The following is a 15,234-nucleotide window of genomic DNA, read 5'->3' as shown; positions in this document are numbered from 1 at the left end:
TGTAAATGAATTGTAAGAGTTCACTGCTTTGCCTCAACTTTGTAGAACAGTGGTTACAGTAACGTATAGTGAACAGGAAGTTCTCGCATTATTTTCACCTCTGACAAATGTCAGACACAAAAAAGGTGGCGTTATTTAAATTTTATACTCCATTTAATGCTTCATTATACGATTGGGCGGAGGAAGTAGGGCAAGAACTTTTCTCTTATTTTCATGGAAATTAGTAAGTAATTATGTCATCTCACTGTATTAAAATGCGTATAAATAGACTAACATGTACAAACAAGCACACAATTATAAACAAAGTATAAATTAGTAAGCTGAAGTACTGACTGTGCGATATAGGCCGCAGTTAATGTAATCTCATGAAGTAGATTCTATTTTTATAACTAGCCACAGACGTTATTATGGTCTACAATGAAGGTAGTCCGTCAAAAGGATCCTTATGAAGATTACAACGAGTATTCTGCAGCCAAAGTCTGTTCATTGAGTGTCCTTGCCAGATTTCTTTCCTCTGCAGAACAGAGCTCTCGCCCGTGACAGACGATGTCTGGGTCCCACCACGACAGTATCATGTTCTTGAAAAGAGGGAGTGTTGTTCCGTTACAAACGAAGCAAACGAATAGCACTGGTCCCTGCACCATTGTAGCGATATGTACGTAGTACACAAACTGAGCTATGCCCTGTGCCTGGTGGAACCCAATTCGAATGATTATTCCTACTCCACTTAAGATTACAGCCTTCACTGACATAAAAAGAAGTTGTTTCTTTGAAGCAAATTTAGCACCACTAAAAATTTTGAGTTGCTTCATGGAATTCCGAGTACATAGGTACATGTATCCCAGCAGTCCGAGGCAAACCAAATTGAAAGATATCGACAGTGTAATACCCAGCAGGAATAATATCCGACTGTACATCAGGTAATGTTTGCTTGTCTTTTCGAAAGCAATACATGCTGCACATACAGTACTCCAGGCTATTACTGCATACAGCGCCTGACGACGGAATATCTGGCTTGCTTCGGCACGTAGCAGGTCGTTAGGGAGCCTGAGATAACGAATGCATGCGAACATTTGGTAGCAGAATGAGTTTAGCCAGAAACAGCTTAGAAGTGTGAGGGCGCTATCGATCAGCACTGCTGTCGATAAGTCAGGGACGCCTGCCATACGATACACGACCTCAGAGCACAGGATCTGGACTATACCCGTGATCTGAAAGGACAAGAATATCTTTCCAGGTAAATTACGTAACTGGGGAAGGTACATATATACCCCTGCAGTCAATAAGCGGAAAAGAATATTTAGTGTTATAAATGAGATTTCTAATGGTTTTAAGTTGTCAATTTTAAAATCCTTGTATTTCAACGTGGCGCTGTTTAAACCGTATTTGTATTTCAGGGCTCTTTGTGTTGGCTTTCCATACTGTTTGTAGATACCTTCTCCCCAAGTTACATTGAACACTGTAGAGTACGATCCATCTGAGTAAAGTTTGACGGCACACACCTCTAGAGGCTTATGTGAGGAAAAATCGCGACATTTCAGCAACAGAAGAGCTCTGAAAACAGAGCAGATGGCATCTGTATCGTTCGACTGCAGACACGACTGGTCGTCAGGGCTATCGAAATAGCAGCGAGCATCTTGTACGGACTGCGTCATACTAAAGGGGACGTCCTGACAAATGCTGTGTGAGTTGACAGTCATCCAGGCCAAGAGGCAGAGGTTGACGTTTGCCCTCTGCGTGTAAGCCAGGTAGCTGGTCACAGGTATGTGGGGTGACCTCTGCACCATGTCGTCCCAAAGTTGCACACGGCACTGATCACGCTGCTCGATCCTCTCTGGTGGCAGGTCTTCCAGTGGGCACGTGGGATGGTCCAGGGCATTCACCAACAGCTGCACGCAGCCAGTGTCCACGTAGAGCGTAGCGTTGCTTCTGTCTTCCAGCTGCCACTCCTCATCTGAAAAACAATCACAACAAACAAGTGGTGGTGATGCTCGTATACTGGTGGTAGCTGCATTCGAAGTTTCCTCCGGACAGCACAGTTGGGTGTCGTTTATCTAAATCATAGACGATCAATGATTAGAATCGGGTACGTCATAATCAACAAATATCAAGGAGTAATCGCTCACAACGATGTAAGACGAAACAGAAATATAAATAACGTATTCAGAAAAACAGATATCTGAGATTGATGGAGTGAATACCACATACCTCTGCTTCATCTACAGCGTATCCGAGGAGTCCCCGTAACCCACTTCGTACAATTGAGGAAATGAATAGGTATTGCTCCTGCTCTGAAGCTGACAAATAGCAGTGTTGTCAGTTTGTGTTGTTTTGTTCCAGTGTTGTACTGTTTGCACTGCGAATCCAATGTCGACACAGATACATTGCAACGCAGCGATTGGTGGCGGCTACACATACTATGTAGCTCACAGGCTGGGAAATTCTATTACAGAGAGGATCAGAGCATTTGCAATGATCTACCTAGCAAAGAAACCCTGCGTGGCAGAGAGAAACTTCGTGTATTTTCGTGCTGCGTCAAAGACAGGAAGTACCTGCCATCGTCCCTTAATCAACTGAACTGTCTCCTATGAGATAAGTTTCCAAAGGAGCAGATGAATGTCAAGCACGGTGGCCACAAGGCGTGGCTTCCATGAAAAAAGATCTGAAAATGGAAGGGTTTAGGTTATACGTTAAAGTCCCCTACCGCTTGTTTCTGTCCGTATATGAATGCTAATCTGAAAAACTAATGTAGGATTTTCACTGGAAGAGGACAGTTTCTGAATACAATGCTGGCCATCCAAAGGCAACTCCAAGAAGGGCCGGAGATATCGCAGCGAAATTTATTTGGGAGATGACACGTTGTGCAAAGATCACATGATTGAAAATACGGCCTCATCTGATGTGAGGAAGATGATGAAGTCAGTATTGACTTGCTGCCATGGCTCGCTCTAACCGCTGCTACACGCCTAGGTAATGAATGAAACAGGCTCTGAATGTGTTGTTGAAGTGTAGCTGCCCACGATACTTCACACATATTGCCAAAGTTGATCTGGTGTAGCAACTAGTGATGTATCCCCGGCCAGGCGTTCCGCAATCACGGACGAGACGTTTCCAAAGGAGAGAGATTGTAAGTACAAGGAGGCCAAGCCTGCAATGCAATTCGATGGGTGAGACGAAGTCTCGAACACAGCATTCCAGATGTGGTCGGTCATTATCCTGTTGCAATGTGGCCATCAGCCAGCCCCGAAGGTATTGGAGGACAGCAGGCTCCAGCACTTGAGAGATGTAACTGTGACTGGCTGTGTAACAGCAGGGTGTAGTTGGGGGGTGCAGGAATTTAATGCAGTACCATCCCAAACCATAGTATCAGGTGCAGGACCAGTTTGGCGGTGGATGAGGTAACAGTCTGTCACCGCGGTGTCTCCAGACTGTAATGCGGCCACTGTGGTGGTGATGGCAGAACCAGAATTCACCGGTAAAAACAATGTCGCCACATTCGGTTGTGAATGCCTGTCGTTCACCGCATCATTGCCGGATCAAATGCCTGTGCCGTTGACTCAGTGGTAAACGCACTAATGGATGCCTTGCGAACAGTAGTCCACTCTCCTGCAAACAACGTCGTATAGTACGCGCGCACACTACTTCTTGCGCAACAGACTGAATTTCTTCTGATACGGTTGGTGATGTGGCAGAGAGATCCATCACAGCCATGTGCACAGTAAGCCTGCCACCACGTGTAGTGGTGCAGCGAGGTTGGTGCAGCCGGTTGCAGATCTGCATCACAGTTGTTCGGTTCCGTCCGACGTGGTCACCGATTTCTCTGAAGGATACTCCACAATCCAAACAGGCAACTATTGTTCCTCGGTCGAACTACGAACCTCACAGCCTTCTACAAGGCATACTGAAGCTGCTGACGCAAAACAGCCGTGCGAAAGATCAAGTCCGGTACGTCCACACTGTTCCCCGTTTATACAGCGCTTGCAGGTGGAGCTACTGGCGCCCGTGATATGAACCTGCACTGAAATGCTAATCGTGACACAAATTGCATCCGAATTGGATGTTTCCTTCATGGTGTTGCATTTTGGATGGTCATCAGTTAATATTTACAGTGCGTCCAGCTTTAGAAAATGCTACCCATGCAAAGCTGGGGCGAGTCACTAGTTTTCTAATAAATGTGCTACATATCGCAGTTCGCACAGGAGGAATACCGTTTTCTAGCCTAAGGAAAACCACTGTTATGTGCAAGAGTTGGAAAGGAACCTACATCGTGTTCTATGGCCCAGGATATTATCACGACACATGTCTCGACAACACTTTTTTGAAGCGTAAATGAACAGAAATTTTCATTTGAAATTGAAAAACTCCTGAGCACGATAACAATGCTGCCACGGATGATATTTTGTGGTTACAGTAGGATGAAGTGCAGAACACTTTGATATTCAGGCGAGATGCTTAATGGTAAACGTCGCTCTCGCTTGGGCATGTGTCTGCAACATCTGCAGCGCCAATGAAGTGGCCAACACGAACTCCAGACGTTACCACGCCAACTGGGATATCTGGGTTCCATGTGGTTGAAGGTTACATAACCAATGGCAAATTTCGCTAAAGTGAAGGGGAAATGTTTCGGAGCGTCACTACAGGGACGCTTCGCGAGATGACACGAGGCACAAGGAGAAACATAGATCCCTAAGGCAAGATGGTTCACATACATAACTGTTAGATACAAATGTTTTCAGTAATCTACGGGTAGCATCTTTGATTACGAACCAACATGTCCTTGGATCTCGGGTTCTAACGCAGCCACTGCTTAAATTTTGAATAGATATCGTCATCAATCGTGGCTAAGGACACCTGGCGTAAGAAGTCACCCTCGTTCTTCCAAAAGCCTTGTCAGAGAGGGCGAAGGTGCGGATAGAGCTTCAGTGCAGTCTCTTAGCCTTGGCGTGGAAAACTGCCCCTAAAATGCGAATGAGTCAGCAATGATCAACGGCATGAAGCACAAGGAAAGGGAAACCACTGCATTAAAGACACATACTGTGTATACACAGGACATGAGTCCTATAATAGAAGAAGTGTGATGATAATCTCTGCAGTGGGAAAAAATTCCTGATCAATCTCGTATTCGGATTTCCGGGAGTGGGCTGCCAAGGGGGAGGTAACCATGAGAAAAAGATTGAATAACCAACGACGGGTTAACATTCTACGAGTCGGACCATGGAATATCAGAAGGTTAAACGTGGTATGAAAGCTAGAAGGTCAGAAAAGTGAAATGCAAAAGTTCAGTCCAGATACTGTGGGAGTGAGTGAAGTGAAATGGAAAGAATATAAAGATTTCTGATCAGACTAATACGGGATAATATCAACAGCAGCTGAAAGTGATATAACGGGAGTAGGATTCGTTATGAATTGTAAAGTAGGACATGAACGGTTCAGTGATACTGTTGTTCGCATCAGGTTCGCCAGTAAACCAAGGCTGACTATCATAGTTCCGGTGTACAAGCTAACGCCCCAAGCATCGGATATGCAGACAGAGAATTGTATTGGGATACTGAACGGATAATTCAGTATGTAATAGGAGATGAAAATATGATTGTTGTACGAGGGGGGATTAGAAGATAGGACTTTGGAATGTAATGGGCTTGGCAGAGGAGAAAGGCTGAATTCTGCAATGAATTTCAACTCGTAATACCGAATACTCTGTTCAAGAATCACAGGAGGGGGAGATATAAGACGTGTAGACACGAGAAAGTTCGAGCTCGATCACGTGATGTTCAGACAGAGACTTCGGAATCAGATATTGGAATTTAAGGGTCTATCCAGCAGCGGATATAGACTCAGATTAGTAACGATTAAGAGTAGACTGAAGTTTAAGGGAATCTACATCTACATCCAAACTCCGCAAGCCACCTGACGGTGTGTGGCGGAGGGTACCTTGAGTACCTCTATCGGTTCTCCCTTCTATTCCAGTCTCGTATTGTTCGTGGAAAGAAGGATTGTCGGTAGATTCTGTGTGGGCTCTAATCTCTCAGATTTTATCCTCATGGTCTCTTCGCGAGATATACGCAGGAGGGAGCAATCGTCAGAAAAAAAATCAGTGTGAAAGAAGTGCGATACCGTAGTAGTGAGAAATGTCGAGACGAGCTTGAAGTTCGCTAAGGATGTGGAGACTGCAAGAAGGAACACCGGAGTAGACAGTTCAGTTGAAGAGTAGTGGACCTCTCTAAAAGCGGCAAGCACAGAATTTGGACAACAAACATAGTTACAAAGAAGGTAACTGGGAAGAAACCTTCTGAAACAGAAAACATACTTAAACTGATTGACGGAAGAAGGAGGTACAGAAATGGCCAAGGAAAGACAGGAATAAAGCATTATAAATCACTTACGAATAAACTAAATAGCAAATGGGGTCAGCCGGTCCGAAATGGCTGCAAGGTAGATGTGAAGAAATGAAAAATAAAATGATCGAAGGCAGGACCGAAACGGTATAAGTATATGAAAGTCAAAAGAACCTTCGGTGAAACTGAATGCAACGGTGTAAGATTAGGAGTACAAAGGTGATTCCACCGTTAAAATCAAAAGAGTGAGTGTATAGTGCAAATACCATTTAAGGCCTATGTGAGGGAGAGGACGTGTCTCATGACGTGATAAAAGGGGAAATTGGATTCGATATGGATGACACAGGCGACCCGGTATTACAGTCAGAATTTAAAAGAGCTCTGAGATCAGATAAGACACAGAGGATAGATTATATTCCACTGGAGTCTCCAAAATTATTGTGGGAAGTGACAAATAAACAAATATTCAAGCTAGTATGTAATATCTATGAGATGGGTGACGCACCATCACATTTTCGAGGAAATGCTATCAACACAAATCCGTGTATAGCTATGGCGAGCAAGTGCGAAAACTATTGAACAATCAGTTTAACAGCTCGCACATCCAAGCTGCTGACGAGAACGGTATACAGAAGAATGGCAAAGAAAATTGTGGATCTGTTAAATGACTATCAGAGCAGCTTTAGGAAAGGTAAAGTGACCAGACAAGCAGTCCAAACGTTGCGGTTGATATCGGAATCAAGGCTGAAGAAGAATGATGAAACGCTCATTCCTCGACCTAGAGAAAGCGTTCGACAATGTAAAACTGTGCAAGATGACGAAAAATATGAGTAAGCTATGGGGAGAGAAGGGAAGTATGTACAAAAACAAGGAGGAGTCATAATAATTGATGATCAAGAAGCACGTGCTCCGATTAAAAATAGTGTAAGAAAGTGGTGTAGTAATTTTACTCTACTGTTCAATCCATTGATCGATAAAACAATGACGGGAAAAAGTAAAGTTTGAAGAGTGGAATTAAAATTCGTGATGAAAGGATATCGATGATAAGATTCGCTGATACGTTTCTTCTCAGTGAATATGAAGAAGAATTACAAGATTCTTTGGATGGAATGAACAGTTTAACGAGTACAAAATATGGATAGAGAGCAAACTGGAAAAGAGAAAAGTATAACATGTAGCTGAATTGAGAACGTCAAAATTATGAATCTTGGAGTAGACGAAGTTGGAACTTGTTACCTTGGAAGCAAAACTGCTCATAACAGACGAAGCAAGGACACAAAAGTAGACCAGCATAGGCAAAGGGAGGACTTCTGGACAAGAGAAGCCCACTTGCATCAAACATAGGATTTAGTCTGATGAAGAAATTTCTGAAAATGTACATTTGGAGCTCAGCATCATAGACAATGGCAACATTAGAACAAAAAAGGATCGAAGCGTTTGAGATGTGTCGCTACAGAAGAATGTTGAAAATTAGGTGGACTGATAAGAAATGAGCAGGTTTGTGAGCAATTGGTTAAGAATGCATGGGGAACACTGTCAAAATGAAGAGAAAAGATGATAGGTTATGTGCTACGACATATGAGTATAACCTCCATTGTACTAGACAGAGCAATAATGACAAAAAAAACTGTGGCGGAAGAGAGAGATATTCTGCGAGTACAACTGTAAAACACTTGTATAAATGTATAACTTCCTTTCACATACATCTCTCATAATGAGAATAATCATCAAGAAGAGGAAATGGGTTGTATAATGGCTAGGTCGATGAGTGGTTGAGTGTTGGAATAAAACTCGAAACATCTGCTCTTCTGGGATAGCTGCTAAGATTTCATTTGTCACTTATCGTTTTCTCACCCCTAGAATGGTTTGGCGACACAGAAAATGCCGAAACTGTGCAATGGCTGGAAGACCACATCAAAGCGTCCGTCTCCCACTAATAAACATAGGTCCATGGCCGGCAAAGCATTGTAGTGTCGAAACCAGCTTGACCTCTTACTTTCTGAGACGCACTGGGAGCTGTTTTCATGAACACCATTCAGATTGAAAATAGAAAGCGAAGAGAAATGATATATACTGTGCATCATCCACTGTATGTTGTGCGTTGGTTCGATGAGTGCAAATCTAGACCCAATAAGACAAATATATTACAAAAGAATGAGATTCCGGCACACAGTTTTAATCTACCAGGAAGTTTCATATTACAAAGGACTCTTATGCACGGGCAGGCATATGCAAGGCCAATATCACGGCTTTGATGTTGATACGTCTTTTTCTTAACTATTAATTTCATTCTCATCACATGATGGAGTGGTGGGCAGACTGCATACATATTGCTACTCCGCAGCAAACTGACATTGTAAAATATTTACATAGTTTTACCGCTAGAATGAATTACATTAACAGGATTAAGATAAATTAAAAAGCAATGTATCTCTAAAGAAGCAAAGATGGCGATGGTGATGCTGGTGCTGGTGCTAAGGTGAAGATAAAGCTACTGCTTCTGGAAAGTCCTTTGAGGTCAGCTCAAGGTAACTGCTATAAGGCTATTAAGATAGGATGGAGGTGAGGGCTGAAAAGGTTATATGGATCGGTAGGTTTGTGAGTGGGTGTAGGGAAGAGCGTGGGGAAATTTATGCTCATTGGGAGGTCAGATGATGTATTGTAGCCTTGACATACGGAGGGGATATAAACGCTACAATTACAGCTAGTAAGATGGGGGAACGTCAGCACGCAGTCCTGAGACAGGAAGTTTCCTTGGAATACGATTCGAAAGGTGCTGAACAGGAGGGAGGGTACAACATGTTAATATAGGCGCAACGCGAACCAGGGGATTCGTGAGAAAACTGTTGCTTTCTTCTCCAAGTTTACAGGATCTATAGAATTTGTGAGATACACGAGGAACTTGAGAGGAGATGGCAATTTAATCACCTGGTAGAGGTTGTCTGTGAGGGGGGAAAGAGTGCTTGGCATTCTGGGCTTTAAAATGAATTGTAAAGTGTTCGGAGAGTGGAGTTCCGAGCTAAGTTGGGGGATGTGAGTCTGACACAGATAAGGCTTTAGATAAAACGAATGAAGTAAAAAGATTTGGGATCAGTGTCCTGTTAATGACGAAACCATTACAGACAGAGCACAAGACAGAACTGCGGAATTATGGGGAAGCAACTCAGCTGTGCCCTCCAAAACAACCGTCCTAGTATTCACCTTAAATTGCTTACGGAGCTCCTGGGAGACCTCGAGGGATAATTCCAACAGTCTAATGCGAAACGCTCATCTTCACGATAGCAAATATCCTTCAACTTTCCCCACAGAAAGAAATCCGGCGACGTCAGATGCGGTGAACGTGCGGGCCATGGTATAGTGCTTCGACGACCAATACACCTGTCATGAAATATGCTAGCCGGCCGGAGTGGCCGAGCGGTTCTAGGCGCTACAGTCTGGAGCCGCCCGACCGCTACGGTCGCAGGTTCGAATCCTGCCTCGGGCATGGATGTGTGTAATATCCTTAGGTTAGTTAGGTTTAAGTAGTTCTAAGTTCTAGGGGACTGATGACCTCAGCAGTTAAGTTTCCATAGTGCTCATAGCCATTTTTGAAATATGCTATTCAATACCGCTTCAACTGCTCGCGAGCTATGTGCCGGACATCCATCATGCAGTGAAATATCTTGTAGTAGCATCGGTAGAACATTACGTATGAAATCAGCATACATTGCACCATTTAGACTGCCATCGATAAAATGGGGGCCATTTATCCTTCCTCCCATAATGCCGCACGATACATTAACCCGACGAGGTCGCTGATGTTCCACTTGTCGCAGCCATCATGGATTTTCCGTTGCCCAATAGTGTATATTATGCCGGTTTACGTTACCGCTGTTGGTGAATGGCGCTTCGTCGCTAAATAGAACGCGTGTAAAAAATCTGTCAGAACTGTACACGGCGTTCAAAGTCGTCACCATGCAATTCCTGGTGCATAGAAATATGGTACGGGTGCAATCGATGTTGATGTTGCATTCTCAACACCGACATTTTTGAGATTACCGATTCTCGCGTAATTTGTTTGCTACTGATGTGCGGATTAACCACGACAGCAGTTAAAACACCTACTAGAGCATCATAACTTATTGCAGGTCGTGGTTGACGTTTCACATGTGGCTGGACACTTCCTGTTTCCTTAAATAACGTAACTCTTCGGTGAACAGTCCGGACACTTGGATGATGTCGTCCAGGATATCGAGCAGCATACATAGCACACGCCCGTTGGGCATTTGATCACAATAGCCATACAGCAACACGATATCGATCTTTTCCGCAGTTGGTAAACGGTCCATTTTAACACGGGCAATGTATCACGAAGCAAATACCGTTCGCACTGGCGGAATGTTACGTGATACCATGTACTTATACGCTTGTGAGTATTACAGCACCATCTGTCACAAAACGAAAAAAGTGGTCGAACTAAACCATTCATATTTCTTTACGTACTACACGAATATGTAATAAAAATGGGGGTTCCTATTTAAAAAAAACGCAGTTGATATCCGTTTGACCTATGGCAGCTCCATCTAGCGGGCCAACCATAGCGCAATCTGGTTTCCCCCTTCAAGCTAGACGAGTTTCGTTGTTTGTAGTTTTTTCGTTTGACGCTTATTTCGTTAGATATTTGGCCCTATCACTATCAATGAACCACCCTGTATATAGTGTCTGTACTTGCACACATGTCCGAAGGCCAGACACGATATATATGGCCAAGGGGCACTACAAAAGTAATGTGTGGGTCTTACAGAAGGTGTGCGAATATAGTACGTCCAGTTGCAACGAACACTGTGCCTGGATGGTGCATCGGTCAGCACCTCTGCCTAGGAAATAGAAGACCTCGGTTCGAAACCATGTCCGGCATAGATTTTCTACTTTCCCCACTGTCTGAAATCGACAGACAATGGCAGTGAATGTGACTAATTCCTTTTTGTCTTCATTCATAGTGGCTGCAGGATCAAAATGGTGTCTACTGTTTCGGACATGTCCGAAACAACAGGCGCCAAATCTTCAAAATTTAATTGCTTTTGGCTGAAGGCGTCCTTAGCTGCCGACAGCATTGACTAGAACGAAATTAGAATTATATATTAATATCTTCAGCTGCTGACGGGCGTCGATATATATCAACAGGGAGAGGTGAAAACGTGTGCCCCGACCGGGCTCTATCCACCTGAGCCACCGACGGCACAGAGGACAGTGCGACTGCAGGGACTATCACGCGCACGCCTCCCGCGAGACCCACATTCTCACCTTATACACTCCTGGAAATGGAAAAAAGAACACATTGACACCGGTGTGTCAGACCCACCATACTTGCTCCGGACACTGCGAGAGGGCTGTACAAGCAATGATCACACGCACGGCACAGCGGACACACCAGGAACCGCGGTGTTGGCCGTCGAATGGCGCTAGCTGCGCAGCATTTGTGCACCGCCGCCGTCAGTGTCAGCCAGTTTGCCGTGGCATACGGAGCTCCATCGCAGTCTTTAACACTGGTAGCATGCCGCGACAGCGTGGACGTGAACCGTATGTGCAGTTGACGGACTTTGAGCGAGGGCGTCTAGTGGGCATGCGGGAGGCCGGGTGGATGTACCGCCGAATTGCTCAACACGTGGGGCGTGAGGTCTCCACAGTACATCGATGTTGTCGCCAGTGGTCGGCGGAAGGTGCACGTGCCCGTCGACCCGGGACCGGACCGCAGCGACGCACGGATGCACGCCAAGACCGTAGGATCCTACGCAGTGCCGTAGGGGACCGCACCGCCACTTCCCAGCAAATTAGGGACACTGTTGCTCCTGGGGTATCGGCGAGGACCATTCGCAACCGTCTCCATGAAGCTGGGCTACGGTCCCGCACACCGTTAGGCCGTCTTCCGCTCACGCCCCAACATCGTGCAGCCCGCCTCCAGTGGTGTCGCGACAGGCGTGAATGGAGGGAGGAATGGAGACGCGTCGTCTTCAGCGATGAGAGTCGCTTCTGCCTTGGTGCCAATGATGGTCGTATGCGTGTTTGGCGCCGTGCAGGTGAGCGCCACAATCAGGACTGCATACGACCGAGGCACACAGGGCCAACACCCGGCATCATGGTGTGGGGAGCGATCTTCTACACTGGCCGTACACCACTGGTGATCGTCGAGGGGACACTGAATAGTGCACGGTACATCCAAACCGTCATCGAACCCATCGTTCTACCATTCCTAGACCGGCAAGGGAACTTGCTGTTCCGACAGGACAATGCACGTCCGCATGTATCCCGTGCCACCCAACGTGCTCTAGAAGGTGTAAGTCAACTACCCTGGCCAGCAAGATCTCCGGATCTGTCCCCCATTGAGCATGTTTGGGACTGGATGAAGCGTCGTCTCACGCGGTCTGCACGTCCACCACGAACGCTGGTCCAACTGAGGCGCCAGGTGGAAATGGCATGGCAAGCCGTTCCACAGGACTACATCCAGCATCTCTACGATCGTCTCCATGGGAGAATAGCAGCCTGCATTGCTGCGAAAGGTGGATATACACTGTACTAGTGCCGACATTGTGCATGCTCTGTTGCCTGTGTCTATGTGCCTGTGGTTCTGTCAGTGTGATCATGTGATGTATCTGACCCCAGGAATGTGTCAATAAAGTTTCCCCTTCCTGGGACAATGAATTCACGGTGTTCTTATTTCAATTTCCAGGAGTGTATGTCCACACACTACATTCGTAGTGTCCCTACCCAACACACTCATTACTCGTGGAAGACATTCTTACCAAGTCCAGTAAGAGTTTAGGTAATATGTGTGCATCCGCACAGAAGAGGAAGGTCATGGCCGGTATTGCCAGAACTACATATATACTTATATGGATATGGAGTCTGTTCTTTCGGAAATGCCCGAAAGAACAGACACCATATCCATGTAAGTACACTGACTAGATGCTTTTTTTCTTAACAACCCTGAATGGATTTTCTTTAGTGAACAATGAGCTGCATACATAATTTGCTTCAAATTTATTCCAGCACCCAATCTGAATTTGACACGAATGCTGCAATACATTGCACCATGCCCATGTCCCTACTGCCACGTCACTGCTTACCAGCTGCTATTCGATCTGCAGCGTGACGAACTTTATTTTCTGCATAAACAATATCATGCTCTTGCAAGCATTAAATAGTAGTCTATACTAATTCACTTATCGCCACGATCTAAACGCTTTTTGCGATATTGCTGTGCCAGCGTTATTCAGATGTACGACGCAACGATCCTTCAGACATGCATGCAACGTGTAAATCTCTTAACCGATCCCAAGCGACTTTCCGCCATGTAACTGAAATACTCAATCACTTTTCTGCTACGACATACCAACACTTTTAATTTTTAATTGTCGTTCTACGAAATTCTTCATACCATCTCCATCTCTGTGCGTGAGGTCAACAACGACTCTCGTTTACGCACTAAAATGGCCTACGATCACTGGCAAGATAATGGTCCCTGAGGCAAGAGGCAAGCTCGGTTTCAGAAATTAGAAAAGTAAGCGATAAATGAGGAGAATACACTACTGGCCATTAAAATTGCTACACCACGAAGATGACGTGCTACAGACGCAAAATTTAACCGACTGGAAGAAGATGCTGTGATATGCAAATGATTAGCTTTTCAGAGCATTCACACAAGGTTGGCGCTGGTGGCGACACCTACAACGTGCTGACACGAGGGAAGTTTACAACCGATTTCTCATACACAAACAACAGTTGACCGGCGTTGCCTGGTGAAACGTTGTTGTGACGCCTTGTGTGAAGAGGAGAAATGCGTTCCATCACGTTTCCGACTTTGATAAAGGTCGGATTGTAGCCTATCGCGTATGCGGTTTATCATATCGCGACATTGCTGCTCGCATTGGTCGAGATCCAATGACTGTTAGCAGAACATGGAATCGGTGAGTTCAGGAGAGTAATACGGAACGCCGTGCTGGATCCCAACGGCCTCGTATCACTAGCAGTCGAGATGACAGGCATCTTATCCGCATTGATGTAACGGATCGTGCATCCACGTCTCGATCCCTGAGTCAAGAGATAGGGACGATTCCAAGACAACAAGTATCTGGACGATCAGTTCGACGACGTTTGCAGCAGCATGGACTATCAGCTCGGAGAGCATGGCTGCGGTTACTCTTGACGCTGCATCACAGATAGGAGGGCCTGCGATGGTATACTCAACGACGAACCTGGGTGCACGAATGGCAAAACGTCATTTTTTCGGATGAATCCAGGTTCTGTGTACAGCATCATGATGGTCGCATCCGTGTTTGGCACATTGGATGCGCGTATTCGTCATCGCCATACTGGCGTATCACGTGGCGTGATGGTATGGGGTGCCATTGGTTACAGGTCCCGGTCACTTCTTGTTGGCATTTATGGCACTTTGAACAGTGGACGTTACATTTCGGATGTGTTACGACCCGTGGCTGTACCCTTCATTCGATCCCTGGTAAACCCTACATTTCAGTGGGATAATGCACGACCGCATGTTGCAGGTCCTGTACGGGCCTTTCCGGATACAGCCCTAGCCAGCACATTATTCACATCTCTCACCAATTGAAAACGTCTGGTCAATGGTGGCCGAGCAATTGGCTCGTCACAATACGCCAGTCACTACTCTTGATGAACTGTGGTATCGTTTTGAAGCTGCATGGGCAGCTGCACCTGTGCACGCCATCCAATCTCTGTTTGACTCAATGCCCAGGTGTATCAAGGCCGTTATTACGGCCAGAGGTGGTTGTTCTGGGTACTGATTTCTCAGGATCTACTCACCCAAATTGCGTGAAAATGTGATGACATGCCAGTTCTAATATAATATATTTGTCCAATGAATACCCATTTATCATCTGCATTT

General features: G+C 45.4%; 1 protein-coding gene across 1 annotated transcript in view; it reads right to left on the bottom strand.

Annotated features, from left to right (window-relative positions):
* Positions 1 to 266: 266 nt before the first annotated feature.
* LOC126456294 (uncharacterized) overlaps positions 267 to 15,234 on the bottom strand; it is a 107,456-nt gene continuing 92,488 nt past the window's right edge. The window contains exon 7 of the mRNA XM_050092046.1: positions 267 to 1,954. Within this exon, the coding sequence (XP_049948003.1) occupies positions 453 to 1,954 (1,502 nt within the window). The 3' untranslated portion in view covers positions 267 to 452. The remainder of the gene's footprint in view (positions 1,955 to 15,234) is intronic.

This window comes from Schistocerca serialis, chromosome 2, assembly GCF_023864345.2.
Source record: "Schistocerca serialis cubense isolate TAMUIC-IGC-003099 chromosome 2, iqSchSeri2.2, whole genome shotgun sequence".
Classification (NCBI taxonomy): domain Eukaryota; kingdom Metazoa; phylum Arthropoda; class Insecta; order Orthoptera; family Acrididae; genus Schistocerca; species Schistocerca serialis.
Note: the sequence above shows the minus strand (reverse complement) of the source record. Positions and strands in the feature narration are given on the sequence as shown.